The sequence below is a fragment of the Gambusia affinis genome, linkage group LG01 (assembly GCF_019740435.1).
Source record: "Gambusia affinis linkage group LG01, SWU_Gaff_1.0, whole genome shotgun sequence".
In the NCBI taxonomy this organism is placed as follows: domain Eukaryota; kingdom Metazoa; phylum Chordata; class Actinopteri; order Cyprinodontiformes; family Poeciliidae; genus Gambusia; species Gambusia affinis.
The window spans coordinates 35949285-35965792 of NC_057868.1; the positions used below are offsets into that span (position 1 = coordinate 35949285).

At 36.5% G+C, this 16508-nt stretch overlaps 1 protein-coding gene and 1 long non-coding RNA gene across 4 annotated transcripts in view; one reads left to right on the forward strand and one right to left on the reverse strand.

Moving 5' to 3' along the window:
• LOC122838248 (inactive dipeptidyl peptidase 10) overlaps positions 1 to 16508 on the reverse strand; it is a 47374-nt gene that overhangs the window by 19958 nt on the left and 10908 nt on the right. The window contains exons 2-7 of one of the 2 annotated variants that reach the window (XM_044128749.1): positions 14363 to 14477; positions 12676 to 12771; positions 11172 to 11266; positions 7725 to 7796; positions 2132 to 2184; positions 1476 to 1557 (exon numbers count right to left, since the gene is read on the reverse strand). In XM_044128749.1, coding sequence (XP_043984684.1) covers positions 1476 to 1557; positions 2132 to 2184; positions 7725 to 7796; positions 11172 to 11266; positions 12676 to 12771; positions 14363 to 14477 — 513 coding nt within the window. The remainder of the gene's footprint in view (positions 1 to 1475; positions 1558 to 2131; positions 2185 to 7724; positions 7797 to 11171; positions 11267 to 12675; positions 12772 to 14362; positions 14478 to 16508) is intronic. The other variant, XM_044128759.1, reaches the window with a different exon arrangement.
• On the forward strand, positions 11326 to 14350 carry LOC122838260. 2 transcript variants are annotated; one of them, XR_006371863.1, is made up of 3 exons: positions 11326 to 11690; positions 12644 to 12760; positions 13678 to 14350. It is a non-coding gene; the product is annotated as an uncharacterized LOC122838260 (long non-coding RNA). The 2 variants fall into 2 exon arrangements; XR_006371864.1 differs by having other exon boundaries at positions 11327 to 11690; positions 13681 to 14350.

Genomic DNA, 16508 nt, shown 5'->3' on the forward strand with positions numbered 1-16508 from the left:
CTGTTTACGGAAGTAATAATGGACAGAGCCGTTTATGGATCGATTTTAAAGTTTATTAAGCAATGAGAGTATCGTCGTTAGATCATAGCAAAAACAAATGGAGCTAATAAAAATAAATAACAACTAATAGTAATGGCGTTTTGAGAGGGATGACTGCAATTTCTATAGGGGAGTTTTGATTTGGGATTGCGATGTGATGCGCTTAACTAGCTGCCTCCGTTAACCGTAAAATTGCGCAAATTGAAACTATGGAAATAAATTTGCCTAATGGAATTTCGAAAACACTCACGTTTTTGTTTTTTTAGAAAAACGTTTTAGCGTTGGTTTGAGCCTTGATCAGGATCACATGATCAACACCCGGATGTTACTACTACCGGGGAAAAGGACGAAGAAGACAAAGTGTTAGGAGGATGATGGCTCGTTTTTCTTACAGCATCGCACAGTCCATATAAAGTTATATTTCATTCGAAAGTATTGTATCTCCTGTAAAATCGCAGACTACAGCTTCACCAAAATGCTGCACACGTAACTTGTAGTTCCAATGCCTGAATAAATGATGAGCGCTATCATCAAGGCTGAATTATGAGTATGTCCCATGTTGCTATTTACATCAAAGCTGCCATGAGTTTTAATGTTATATTGCGAGAACAAGCTTATTTTCATGTGATTTTTATTTAAATTCTTATTTAATGGAAACAGCGCCATTAAAAAATTGTGTTTTTTCAACATGATCACACTAGAGAAAGATTTGTGTACATTTTTAATGGAAATACAGCTTTTGACAGATTCACAAGTACATAATCATAAGTTTTCATCCATTGATTATGTCTTATTCATATATTTATATGGCTTCTTCTGGTGTAGAATTATAATGCATGTCTCACATCAATAACGTAAAAGTTGGATAAAATCTGATATGACTGTTCAGACTGCTGATGCATTAAAAAGAATCGGATACGATTTAGTTCCACATGTGGGAGTGGCGCAGATTGGATTTTTTGAGGGATTTGATCCGTTCCGACTGCGGTGAAAAAGTAAAATATGGGTCACATATTGGGTAAAAAAGCAGATTTGGGTTGCATTTGCCTGCTGTGTGAACATAGCCAATTTATTGTCAAAGACTGCAAGGTTGCAGACTTTGCAACTGGCTGCCTGATTTAACTGGTGAATGCCTACCAAGTATGAATGAGTCATTGGCCAGCACAAACAGAGCTCAGAGCCAATACATCTTTACTTGGCAGCTAATGCAGTCCAGATGAACACTGACATCGCTGCAAAAAGCAATTTCCAGCAGAGGTACATGAATTACTGCAGTTCCAGTACCTCTCTCTGAGTATCACTGATGTTATGATGAAAATGTGTCAAATAGAGGACGATATGATAGTTAGGTGGGGCAAGCTCCTAATCACATTGCCAGATTAGTTAATGGAGACAGCAGCACATTTATCTGGTGAATAAGTAAGCGTCTTGCTTACCAGCTGATTACCCTGGGGTCCCCAAGAAGCGTACTGCAACTCTGTTGTCTCCCTTTCGGGAGGGCTGAGCTCCAGCAGATCCCTGGAACACACATAAAGAAAGCCTGACATAACCCACTGTCTTTAGGGACAGCTGTCCTGCTTGAAGCCCTCCAACCTCCGTCCATGCCCTGCCCTTGAGAAAGCAGCAGTACTGACAGGACAAAAGAGCGAGATGCAGAGAAGGAAAATGAAACTGAGAGTGGGGTTGGTTCATGCAGGACTGGGAGCATTTCTCTTTTCTTTCATATTTACATTCTTCTCAGACTGGCAAACATCTTCCAAGGCATACTCAGGCACTGACTTTTCTTAAAATCCTTAACGTCGCTCTGAAGTTTGCGGCATCACCCAAAGCCACATCATAAAAGTTCTTCCACTCATACTGCTTCAAACAAATCTCAGGCAGCGACATCAAAGGTACAATACTGCGCAAACCGTACGATATGTTTGTTGATGAAACCTGGAAAGCAGACTAACAGACAAATGCATGACTCGATGAGACGCACTTTGAGGGGGACATTTTTTTTTTTTTTCAAATCAAACTACAGATCTGCTTGCTTTGTTAATGCTCATGCCCCGTGCATCCCATGCATTTTGGCAATCACAGTTCCACCTACCCATTAGCCACACCGTAGATAGCATAGGAGGCTGTGAAGGACTGAGAAAACACCTGAAAGAGGTAGAGGATATCATGCACAGAGGTGTGTCGCACATAGGTGAAAACACTCACATTTTAGATCACATGCTCCTGCACACCAACATGAAGGGTTTGGCATTCTTACAATCTTCAAAATTTATTGTAAAGCAAGCTAGCTCTAACCTGCTAACTAAAATGTTAGTTGTGCTAACCCTAAACCACTAAACATAAGTTCCACTATTGCTAAAGCACTACCAACATTCACATGACTCAGCATGTTAGATATTTTTCTTTAAGCTATAGCTTATTTGTTTTTTGTATCCTTGTCACTGCCTCAAAGTTTCTTTTTTTTAAAAAGGAGAATATGAGGAGAGGAAATAAAACTATTACGTAAACAGACTTAAAAAATAAGAGCATAAATATAAACAGCAAACCGCTTGAGGAATTCTGAAGAGTCAATAAAAAAAAATTCAACACAGATGTTGAACTTTATTCAACTGAAAGTTTACTAAACTAAAAGTTAGTGCTGTAGAACTTAAGTGCAAAAATTAATTTAGGTGAAGCTAAGTACACTTAAACATTTTGAAACTTAAAAACGCTACAGAGCTAAGTGAAAAATTAGCTCTGCTGTTAGCACATTAGCCAATTAGCAAAGGTTTTCCCAACATTGAATGGTCCACATTGCAAATGCCCTCAAAAGTAGAGATGCACTGAGTGACTGATAGTGCTTATTTGCGCAAATCACAACACTCTTCAGTGTTGAAGTTGTCACTGTGGAAAGAAGACTCAAAGTTAGCGATTTTCTGCCAGTGGGTGAAACTAGCTATTCTGTATTTGTCCATTCACGCTGGAATCAACAGAGATAGACTTTGATGGATTCTGATTTCATACTTTTCTATTCTGAATTGCTTCATACCTGAATTTTTGAAATGCGAAGCAGAAAACATAAATTATTAGTAACCTTGTCTGGGATGTTTTGTGAAGTTGGTGAACAATAGATAACAGGAAGGCATTCATTTTGAAGGAGCTAACCTTGGCTTGAAATGTTGGCAGCATTTTAAAGATCAAATTAGATCTGATAACCTCCATCTACCAAGAAGATGATTTGTTCCGGCACACTGATCGCTGCTTTATCAGGAAAAATAAGGTGCAGAACACATAATTTAGAGAACTCCTTATGAGAACTGAAGCAGGTGTTTTAATCCGGATTTGCCTGTTACTGAGACAATCACTTCCTTACGCCTAACTCACCATGAACACGCTCAAAGAAGTTACATTCACATTTCATCATTACTCTGATTGCAAGTGAATAAAAGAAATTTGCACCCTTGGGACTGAAAGATAAAAAACTAAAAACATGACAAGAGAATAAAAAGTAAAAGGGCATTCTGATTAAAGAGCGTCATTATGGCCAATATTCCTCTCGTTGAATTGCATCGTGGCTGGCAGCTCTGACACAAGCATCAGTGGCTGCGAATGATTAAATTAACACGCTGAAGGAGATGACTCTGAAACTGAATCAATGAATTTGTGCACTTGAATCTGTTATTTTTCCCCTGCTGATCTAAAGATCGTCAAATCAACTGGAGGTGATGCATTGATTTCCACTATTTTCCTCCGTTTTTCAGTTAAAGGGGTTGAGGCGGCGGAGTTGCTCGCTGGCCTCTGGGAGACTCTGTACTTTGGAAAACCAGCCCCAACAGAAATTAAATGTCACATCCTCTATGCAGCGCACTTAGCAGTGAAATTGGATTTTCTACAACATTGTTTGTCTGTTAGAAAATGCATGGCCTTTTCTAACAGAGATATAGAAGAAAGAAGAAATCCATTCGGAGGCGGCCTCTAAATGAGACTGAAGTTTGATTGCGGGGTAAAAGTTAAAGGATGGAGGGCAGGAGTTACTATAGGGAGGAAGGAAGCTTTCTTGCAAGATGAAAAACGGCATCATCTGGTCAAACTTGAAGAAAAAAAAGAGAGGAAAGCGAGATAGAATATTAAAGGGCACACAGAAGTGCCATCAGCATTGTGTTCAATGAGCTGTTTATCATTTGTTTAGAAACCTTGAGATTCTGCTTCCAATTTACCAGCAGGAGGCCTCTGGCAGTCGCTGCGTTATTGTGGCTGCATGTGTGATAAACAGAAAGGGAGAAAGGGAGCATCTGTCTTGGAGAGGCAAAGAGAATCCTAATGTGAATGCCAGGAACAAATCATAAATCCTCCACTTCGCCGTGCCTGTCAGCGCCCCGCTTTACTACTCGCATCCAGGGTGCTGCCAAAACATAGGAGAGGGGGACTACACACAGATTAAACACTCTGAAGACGTCGCAGGACAATGTGACGAAGGATATGAGGAGATATCACAATAGGCTTTGAATAAGCACAGAAATCTGGAGCTATTGTACAATTCACAATACGGAGATAATAGCTTCCTTTCTACTCTACATTGTTCTTGCGTCACAAGCATTTTCCTATAGCAATGCAGCCTTTAATACAACAGCAGCACCCATCAGTGTTTGCTGCAGAGAGCAGACACAACTCCCATCGTGTTTTATTTCTGCACAATCCTGGCAGGCTGCAGTTCAGCTGTTTCAGTGCATTAAATCCTTAAAAAATATTATCCACTAAAAAAGGTCTCCCCATCATTTAGAAACACCTGCAGGACTTTGCAGAAGTATTCACACTGCTGGATCTTTTCTACATTTTGTCAAGTTACAACCAAAACCTTTAATCTGTTGGATTTTAAATAACTGACAAACAGAAAGTGGTGCATTATTATTATTATTATAAGTTTTAATCCCCAGAGTGTGTTTTGCATTTTCTATTTAGCCCTCTGAGTCAATGGCATGTTTTGCTGAAATATTAGCCATGTCTTCATCAGCTTTATGCATTTTCAGCCTGAACTGTTACCCTTAGACAAAATTCAGTGTTACTAACAGCCGTCAGAAGAATCCAGAATATAGAATCTTACCAAGTATTTTTGGTCCAGTATCAAGTGCAAATATCTTAAGACTTGAAATGAGACAAAACTAACTTCCAACTAACTTCTCAGCAAGATATAGGAGCTTGTATAAAGTAAATTACTTTTGAATATAGATTTTTAAAAAAATACTAGTTCCACTGACTGTTTTGTCACTTGTAAAAATACATTTTTCCTATTTTGTATGGAAGAAACTCCCAGTGGGACTAGTACTTTTTCTTTATTGACTTAAAGCAAGTTTGTTTATATTGTTGAAAAGTTACTTTAAAGTTAGTTTTGTCCTATAAAAAAAGAATAGACCATCATTCCTGGTAAAATCCTGAGTTTTTGCAGTGACTGTATGTTCTGGCCTACTACTTAAAAACCTACCATGCAAAAACAAAAAAATCTCACCAAGTATTTCTGGTCTAGTTTCTAGTGCAAATATCTTGGTAAACTTGAAATAAGACAAAATTAATTTGCAAGTAACTCTTCAGCAAAATTATTCAATAAATCCTTAATATTGATGAGAAAGTGCTCGTTATATAGGAAGACATTATAACTTATGGAAAAAAATGTCTTCTTCCACTGGCAGACTATTTCACTTCTAACTATTTTTTGTCATTAAGATTAAGAAACTATTTTCTTAAAACAAGCTCCTATTTCTTGCTGAAAATGTATTTGTGAGTTATTTTTTCTCATTTTAAGATATTTGAACTAAAAACTGGACCAGAACCTTTTGTATTTTTACAGTGCAATTAAATAAACCAAAGTTTGTGGTTGTAAATATGACAAAATGTAAAAAACAAAAAAACAACTCATGGTATGAGGTTTCTGCAGCGTCCCTCTCCTTTTTCCATATTCTCTACTCCCACACAACTCAACTCTGAAAACAAAGTGGCCTAAATCAGACATTTTCCTGCAGGTAATCTGCTTTGCCTTGTTGCTTTGTGTCAAAATCCCTAACTAGCTTCTATACATTCTCTTTTACTTTAACAAAATCTATTTATTTTCAACCCTGCAAACCCTTCTGAGCCTTTATGAAATCCAATGAAGCCTTTTAACTTCACACCTCCACCCTTCTTCCTCGCACCTCTTCTCCTTCTTGCATCTCTGGCCGTCTTTTATAAACATCCCAATTGATTGTAAAGGGGCAGCGTGTCTAAGGGCAAGTGGACCGCATCCCATTTATCGTACTCCCGCTGCCGCCGCCCTGAATGCACTGCTTTCTGTTTTTCCTCTTGCATTCTCTGCCGCTCCGAGAAGCCCGCCGCTCCTCTTCTGAGCGCCAGAAACAGTGCTTGGCATAAAATGCTTCAGTCAGCGCAAATCCCCCCCCAGAGATAGGAAAAAAAAAAGAAAAGTGAGCAAGAGTGAGGAAAATGAAGGAGGAGAGATGGGGAGACAGCTGGAGACAGACTGGGAGAGGAATGGAGGATTCACAAACACAAAATGCAAATACCCCATTTTCTGAGCAAACAGAATGCTTCCAGGTTATGGGCACCCAAGCTCATAATATAGTGTGCTTATATCCTGGAGTTTGCAGAAGAAGAAGAAAAAAAATCCTGCTGATATCAAAGGAAATATGGTAATGACTTGCTATAAATCAGCCAAGCAGACTCCCAAATATCTGAGCCCATTTCCTTTCGTAGATTTGTGAAAAGCAGATTGAATGTATGCATAACCGTTCAATAATTCAGTTAGTATGGAAGCTCTGTGTTTTGTGATGAATGCAGTAACACAGCAACAGGCTCATTCGTTCCCCACACACAGGGAAAATCTGATACGCAGTGATTAGTCGGGGGAAGAAAAAAAAAAGGAAACTCAGAGCGATACAGGAGACTGTGAGGCAGAACAAATGAGGGCAGGAGGAATCTTCTTGCAGGTTTTTAATAAAAATGTGGGGGAAATTGCGCCGAGGACTGGCATTTCCCTCTAATTTGGATCTCCTCCACCTCTGATTACTTGCACAGAACACAGCTTTGAGCAAACAACTTGCAGCTATGCAGGAATTTGCGAGGTGAGGAGTTACAAGTGGTGGGAAACTGAAGTAAAGATCTAGTTTTTCTTTGCCTTATCTAAAACCACCTGCGATTGTGAGGCTCTGCATGTTCTTATTAAAATTCCCCACTGAACAGGCAGGGTTATTTCATTACCGCAGCTCCAACTTTACCTCTTCTTTGATCCCCCTCTTTCGCTTCTTTGCACCTCTTCTGCTAAACACTTCACAGCGATCTCTCCTTCCTCTCTACCCACTGCAATGAGCCAGTTTAAATATTCAACTCCTCATATGTTATCCCAGTCATTTGGAGGGTGGGTGTTACAGACTGCTGCAGCTGCAGAAACAGAGCTCACACACACACACACACAACCTCTCCTCAACCTTGTCCTTCATGCTCTTACAGCTTCTTTGTGTTGTTTAATAGAAATTACACGTCACCTTTGTTTAACAGCCACCAGTGGCCTGTCAAGACGTGTGGAGCTTTGTTAGCGGGGAATCACTTGTCTTTAATATTTGAGGAAGATTTATGGCTGTGGATGTATTCAGAATGCAAAACACTCGATAATGAAGTATAGAGTCTATCCGAGGCCACTTTGCTGGCGATATCAAGCTTACCGGTCGAATGTTATACGCCAAGAGGACAAACCTCTTGTCTGCAGACACCTGGAATTTAGATGAGGTCAGGTCCTGCAGGAAAAGGCAGAATTAGGAGAAATTCAGAAACTTTTTGCCCCATTTTCTCATGTAAGAATAGTAAAACAAAATTTTTTAAGAAAGTAAAAAGGTCCAAGAATGACAATGAAAATAACTTTTTTCTACACTTTCACCCATCTGTGTGCAATTTTGAAGTCAGATTCTGTTAAAACATTATACAACGTTAATTTAGCAGTAGTCTTTATATAGTTTAAACCCTTCCAGACGGAACGTGTCGGCAACGACACAGCCAAATTTGCAGTACCGTAACTCCACCACAGTTTGCGCTGTCTGAAAAATTCCAGTGGCTTCTGAAAGTTGAGACGTTGTGCTTTCCAGCTGATATTGGATTATTACAGCAATTTCACTCCCACCATAGCAGAGAGTCAAGTTAATCTTATCGTCTTTTAATAGACGGTAAATTGCAAAACTAACTGTTAAATATTGAAAGTTACAGTTGTTATGGATAAATGGGCAAATATATAATTACTTATAGGACATTTAAAGAACTTTATACAATTAAAATAGGCAGAAATATCCAGGTTTAGCTAAAAGGGTCAAACGATGTTGAAGCTAATGGCTTCATCTTTACAACAAAGATGTCATAACGGTTTATGCAAATAGCATTTTATGAACCTATAAGCCATCATTATTATTGAACTGGTTGGTTATTTGCACAGAAACCATTAAAGAAGCTGAGGTAGGATACACCAACAAAGATCTTTGTATGAAACACGTACTGAGAATGAAACATATAAAGCAACACAGTTTACAAAACAAAAATATTTTTTTCAACAGTTTAAATGGAAAATGGCATCAATAGCTCACTCTATCGAGCAGCATCATGCTGATTTATGTCTTCCAGTACCAATTGGGAATTTACTGGGCAAAACAGAAGGCTTATGTTTTGTCCAGAACGAGAAGTAACTCTTTCTTTGCTCTGAAGCATCTCGAATGGACCGTCATACAGTCATAAGTGGATTGTAATCAAAGAAATTGTAATCTTAATCTTCTTTGGAGAAAGGGAATACAATGTGCTTTGGACCATGCAAACTGTTCTAAACAGCAAATTAAAAAAGCCAGGCTCTGTGATGGTATGAGTATCAGTGCTATACCGCTGTTACTGCAGCATTATTGCAGATAATGACACTTCTCTAAATTGGGAAGCATGCAGTCTTGAAGAAAGTGTAATTTCCAGGAACATGTACTATTTTACCAAGTTATTACAAAACTAAATTATTAAACACGACTGCATATTTGAAAAAAAAAGGTAAGTGTACTGGATGGTACTTGTCCCCGTAGAATGACTGAGTGGAGAATTTTAGAACAGGAAGTAATAACAAAAACTGCTTTGAAGCCTTGAGATGTGCTTGCAGAAAAATGTGGAGAAAAACCCCCCCACAGAAAAGCAACAACATTTTAGAATCAGATCAAATGAAAACATAAAGTCCTAAAAGATTTACTGCCTCAACTTTTCTGAAATGTGTTGAACTATTAAGGGGAAACACTTACAATGACAAAAAACAGCCAAATGTCAGAAGAATTATTTATAGTGTAAGTACTACTCAGATTTTTTAATATCCTCTTTATTTATTTTAATTTAGGAAGACTTAGTTATAATAACCACATTCAGTTATTTATATCCTCTTAATTTATTTTTATTGACTTGTATTGCCTTTAATTTAGAAAGATAAAGAAACTGACCTCTAAGATAAAGTGTCATAAAAAAGATTCATGGGAGCTTCTTCTAATTTGTAATAAGTAGAGTACCTCAGTGCCTCCTTGCAAACCACCTTTGAATATTAAACAACATCCGCTGTCTTTAAAAGTGAATGTGAATATCTGGCATAAAACTACATCTTCTCAATTTGAGTCTGGTTTTTGGGTGACAACACACCAATCCTGGACAATAATTAATGATTTAATTAAGAGTTTACATCTTCCCAGGATGAGAACTTATGATTCAAATATATGCACAATATTTGGGTAAATGTCTTTTTTGAAAGTCATAAATCTGGCTGAATATTTGATCAAACTCCTTGGCAAAATTGATACAGGATGTTAATTCAATTTTGGCACAGACCAATAGTTTTGAAGCAAAGTCCACAAATTTATGCAAGAGTTGATGTCAGTGACCTTTCAGAAGCCTAATGATTGTTTATCCATTTAAAAACCATTTTTATGTTTCTGTTAGTTTCAACCCTCTGGTAGTTTGAGGTTTAGTTAAAATATTTTCTTCATCCTTATTTCTTTGGAGGACCGAAACTAGTATAGTTAAAAATAAAAGAAACTTATATATTTTATTTTTCCTTTTTCTTATACTTGCATTATTGTTTTTATATTTTCTTGTCTCCTCTTTTTCCATTACCGCATCATCTAATTTACATCCTGGGATATTGTTTTATGCAAAATGCACTTTTTGCACATTTTTGTACTTGCATTTGGATTTCTACTGCTTAATAATCGTTTTTTAGCAACTACTCAACATATTTTGGTGTCTTGAAAATGAACCGTTTCAAAAACCCCTGGAATGTAACGCCACAAATCTCAGCAGGCACTGCCCTCACCTAGCAACCCAAACTGAGTTCCAGCATGTTTGGTCAGCTGGACAAGTGTTTTGTCTTTGACTTACCATCCATAAACTACTTTTTACATTCTTGCTGGTTGAGCACAAGGCTCTACTTCTGCTTTTCCATGATGTACGGTTGTATGATTACACATCTGTAGTGTAAACGTTGAGTTGTGGGGACGTGGCTAGCAGCAGCTTGTTTGGATTTGAAATGACAAGAAACCCCAAAACAGATTGTTTTAAAATAGCAGTCTAAATGAGCAGTCTAAAACCTCATTATCTAAATGATTTTGTGGAAATAATGCAGTGAATAAGCTTTGTATATCTCATAAGAAGCATTATAGGTCACCTAAAAAATTGACTCAACAACATATTTATCTGTGTGTTTTGATATTTATGAAAGAAAAACATTTTGCTTGTTTGTTTTTTATAGAAGCAGAGATGAAAAACCAACATTTCAACACAGGGAAGACACTTATCATACTGACAACACAACCCTGTTTTGAGCATGGCTGCGATGACCCACATAAGTCTGTTAGTGTCGAGCAGAGGCGGTGTTCAAAACGATGCCCTCACGCGGAAAGATCTCTTTGAAGACACAAGCAGAGGGCTCACAGAGGAGCCAGATTGGGGGGAAATATGCGGCGATACCGTCAACGTGCCAAGTCTTTTTTTGTCTAAAATGCGCCATGTGGTGCCGCAGTTCCCCGTAGCATCTGTCTCTCAGTTTTCATTTCTATAGACCTATTTGTTCATTCTTTGTGTTAATGTGAGACAGTCAATTCTGCAAGCTGTCCTACCAAAGAGCTGTTGTCCAGCAGTGTTGTGGTTAGGTTGTTGCTGAGGGTGAATGTCAGGACATGTCCCTCTCTGGTGCGCAGCGCCACTTCGTTCTCTGTTAAGGGAGAAGCATACTGAGTTTGTTTGTTTGTTTATTTTTTGTATGGAAAAAAAAACACAGCGTGAAGCATGATGTCAAAACTTTTACTTTTTTTTTTTTTTTTACATATTCAAGGGAGTGGGTGGAAGCATTAACTTGGAAAAATAAAATCCCACTTCTTAACCACCTGCATAATCTTACTTGGCTTTTGTTTTAACCATATTATAAATGTGAAATTTGTCAAAATTGGTTTATTAACTCTTTAAATGAATCTTTTTTTAAAAAGTATTTTCTCCTGACATTTATTGTTGCTATGTAAGTTCCGTTGGCAGTTGGTGGTTACCGTAGCAACCAGTAACTGACAGTTCTCCCCATTTTTCCTTTCGCCTTGTCTGTAACTGCGGAATGCATTACAATCTGCTCTGTGTTTTATTTACAGGTATTATACTTTGGCATATATCTTTTAATTACGTACAGGGTTTCTTCGTGTATAATTTTGCTGTGTTTTGCGTATGTTTTTAACTGTTGGCGTAATTAATGTTAGGAATTTTATCTGCTGTGTTTAATTTTACAACTGTCAACTGCAGTCACAGTTCACTGGGAACCATTACTCTGTAATTTGTTTTAGGTTTTTCTATTGGATTTTATTTAATGTGTATGGGCTGCTGGACTGATATTTAATTTTGACCACAGTGGATGAATAATTATTATTTCTTTAAATTTCACTGAAAAAAATAAAGCTAGCATTAACAACAATAACTGATTGATAATATTGTATATTATATCCAGGAGTATATTTTTATGATAATTTGAACAGTTTTATGTTTGGACATCGGCTATCCCACTGTTTATCTCTACTTACTTGCAAATGTTTTTTCTAGTATTTCTGAATTTGGATGTTTTAAACTTATAAAATTTGCTTTGTTTTAAATTTTCAATGTCATGTCAATGTTTATGCTTATGTTCTGCTTAAAGAATTAGATCTTCAAGAATTTAGGTTTCACAAATCTAGTTAAATTGTAAGTGTTTTCTAAATATCCAACCTTATGAATTATACTTCTCTTTTTTGTGGTGTTGTTAATACTTGTAGGGTAGTTTTGTAACTATTGCCCCAGATTTCTGTTCAATAACTTAAATGGGGTAAAATTGGTGAACAGTAAAGCAAATGTAATGCTTTTTGTTGTACACCGGCTTGTCTTTATTTAATAGGGATTCACTTTTAGTTTATCCTCAATAACGACATCTAACTGATTCACAGTTCCCAAAATAACAATATTTTTGTTGTGTTTCATTTAAGTTTGTTCATTTTATCCTTTCGCTGTTGTTCCACGTCATCTCCAACACAAGAAATGTTAGTATTATTGGCAAATAGTATACATTTCATCATCTCAGGTACAACAGGTCATGAAAACACGGATCCTCACCGTTCAACCACACCGCACAGGGATCGTGAACTTTAAACTCTTCACTCTCCAGATCCTCCATGGTCACATGGGAGCGGAGTAACAAGTGAGACTCGTCTTTAAAAGCAGACAGACAGAGCAAGCTATGAGAAGCCTTTGTTCACATGAAAGCAGGGTTTGGCCCACATTTTAGCATCATGCTTCAGAATAACATAGTTAGGCTAACTATTTCAGGGTTCAAAAACCAATCAATTCAATCTAAAGGATTTCTTTTCTTTTTTTTACCTCACTTATAATAATTTCCAAACCGTACACTTCAATTAAAATCAACAAGAGATAGCTAACAGGAATTAAATTTATTATTGATTACACTGATGTGCATTCCTTAAAGACTGATTAAGCAAAAACAACAAACACACTCACAAACAAATAAACGTAAAGATTCATCACTACCTCTAGGGAAGATTAATGGTGAGGAAATGAGCATTCAAAAAGTATTCAGATTTCTTCTGTTTTAGTTTCTTCTTTTTTAGAACATCAAAATAATTTGAAATCCAATAAATGATAATTTTATTTGTAAAGGAGGACTATTTCTTTATAACAATGAACGGCTCTTTAGGAGACCACAAACATGCAAAATTAACATTTCAGGAGCATTTTAATTCAAATCCCATTGGCACATATTTACTTCCATATATTTACTTCTATAACAATGGTAATTAGGCTTAGAGAGTACTTTTTAACTTTTTCTAAAGTTTCCAACACAGGGTAGATTAGATCGTTTTATTCCCTCAGTAAATACATTTCTAATGTCAGGTATAGCTGTCTGATGTTAAAACGTGTTTTAAATATATAGAAACATAAAACAAAGAAGAAATCTGCTGGGATCCAATTTTCAAATCTGTTTGTAGCTTTCACGTAAGCAAAGGGTACAAATAGCATCAAGCAAAGTCACACACTCTTCAATGTTTTGGAAACCGCCTGCAGGATTAAAAAGTTGTTTTAACTTGATCTAAAATTCAGCAGATGCCACTTTGAAGCGCCATCGAAGGGAGAAAAAAAAACCCAGTGAAAGGAGGTCTGCATTCAAATTGAGAGAGTTCAGCGTCTTGGAGAAGATTTCAGAGCTGACAAGATCGATGCCCCTCTCACGTTTGTCCTTCAGAAGTGAGGACTCAGAAACTAAATTAGCAAAACAAAATGGCAGCCAGGGGACACATCCAGCTCTATAGCATACTAATTAACACCTTATATCTTGTTTGTTTAATGGCGGTGCTAAAACCAGAGTCTTAAAGGAAAAAGTCCCAGTTTATTGGGTCTTATAATCTCTGGCAGACTATTTGACCGAGAGCAGTAACGCCTTAAAGTTTCCCCTGGTTGCCTGGCAACTGCTATGAGGCAAAAAAAAAAAGTCAAAGAGATTTTTAACCTCTCAAAAAGACTCAACTGTTTTATTTATGATGTGGTTCTTGTACATATTAAACAAACATCCTTCAGAAGGAAGCGCCCGTAGGTGAATTTTTTTTTTTTTTCACTTCACAGAGCCTGATTAGTTCTTCCTTCCTTTTCTGCTCTTTGTGTTAAGTCAAAGGCTTCTGGCTGCAGACATGAGAGTTAAATTGGTCTTTTTCATGAAACTTTCAAAGCTATGGTTGCAAATTGTGCTTTCCACTTTGATGCTCCTGCTTTCCTCCGCCTCTTTTCTTACCGGGCGTGAGGATGACGACGGAGAGGATGACCAGGGACATGACGGCCAGGATCACCACCATGGCGATCCCGATGCCCTTCCAGTTCCTCGGCGGACCGTCTGAACTCCCCAGGTCCTGATGCCGGAGAGAAAACAAATGTGGTGATGAATGTGAGCCGAGCTAAAAGAGAGGACATTAGTGCCGCTTCATTTCCACCGTCAGACAAATCAGTTTGCTGAGCCACGGGGGGCCGAGACCAATCCGCAGCATTACTTAGCCTCCAACAAATCACACAAGTTTTCAGCCGGAGAACTGCGTGAATCTGTTGCTTTTAGGAGAGCAGTTTTTAATTGGGGAAGAAATTAAAGCTGACACATAGTTCTTCTTTTACTTTGCTTCATTTCGCATGAAATCATAGACCTTCCACTTTGGAGGAAGGTTAATGGTGAAATACGTTCCCCGAAACTGAAACACTCTTCAAACTATATATCTCCAAGCTACAATCTACAAATAAAATTAATTAGTCTACAAATAAATTTTTTTTACTGAAAAAATGAAAAAAACTAAAATTTATAGCACTGTTTATATTGTAATTGCACATTTTATGCAGTAGATTTTTAAAAAGTTATTCAAAATTCAGTGTCACAGACACATTTCAACAGACTTTTCTTTTATACAGGATATATAGAGACATTCAATGATTGTTTTATGATATTAGATTGTTTTGTTATAGATGGAAACTTAGCTTAAGCTATGTTTAAGCTAAACTTAAACTTTAAACAAAGTTTAACACATTGTTTAAGTTGAACAAACTTAAACAATATGAAAAATTATGTTTTTTGTACACTGACTGTTGTCTGCCAGTGTACAAAAAACATGAATAAAAATGTTTTTTTCACATTGTCTCTATTGTAAATAAATTAATGAACTAAACTAAACATTGTTAAGATTGATTAACTGTAAAAGATAGAAACAACAACAAAAAACAGAGTCTTGTTAAAGCAACTATGTGGAGGGAATCTGTAATTTTGTGAAGAAAAAAAGCTGAACAGGTGTAAGAATAACATTATTTTGCAATGGATTTGTAGCTTTAATTAGCCACAATTCATCTTCTTTACAGTCAGAGGGAATAACAAACATATATTTAATTGTTGCCATAAAAAGTCATACAGAGAAATAAACATTGTGAAGAAATAATTCATAATTTTCCAAATGTTTTATCAGTAAAATCTAAAAAGTTTGGAGTGCATTTCTATTTAATCACGTTCCTCTGCAACATCTGGAAGACGAGGCTGCAGGAAAACGAATCAGCCTCAGTTTTGTGTCTTTTTTTGAATTTCTAACAAGGTTTTTTCCAGGGTTTTCCTGTATTTACCTTCATCCGTCTTCCCATTAGCACTGAGCTGCTTTCCTGTTCCTGATAAAGAAAAACATCTCCAAACAAAGATGCAGCAAATTCCCCGTATTCAGCGTGTAAATCACTGCGATTTGGTGTGATTAGTTGTCTTTTGTTTGTAGGCAAACAATTTAAAATTTTGGTAATACTAGTAAAAGAGACTGAAGATACTTGTGACACTGGATTTATATTTGCTAAAAAATGAATACAGCTGAAACGATTAATCAGATTAATCATGATTAATCGATTATTTGAATGATCATTAACTAATTTAGCAGTTGATTAATTATTAGCTTCAGTGAACAAACTCAAAAAATGGTCATTTGATGAAAGAGTAACACACTCAAAGTGATAATTAATGCCAAAAATGTACAAAAAATATAAATATTTTGCAAATATATTAAAAAAAACAAAAGCATTTTTCTGTAAATATTTTCTACCCAGAATTTCTCAAGTGGCATTTTTAGCTTCACCCGTTTCAAATTCTGTAAAAATAAAATAAAATAAAATAAAAAATCTTGTACACATATTGATGTAGATTCATACTTTGCTACAAATGATCAAGCATTCACTAAAGGAATGCAGTGTTGTTGTATTTTAGGCAATAAAATGTTTATTTTCTGATTTATTTGCATTTTTTAATCCATTTCTAATATTAATTAGAATATTAAACAAAAAATTAATTAAGTGGTTAAATGAAAAATCTGCAGAATGTGTCAATTTTTTAAACCGATTAATCATTTAATCTTCAGAATAATCAATTACTAAAT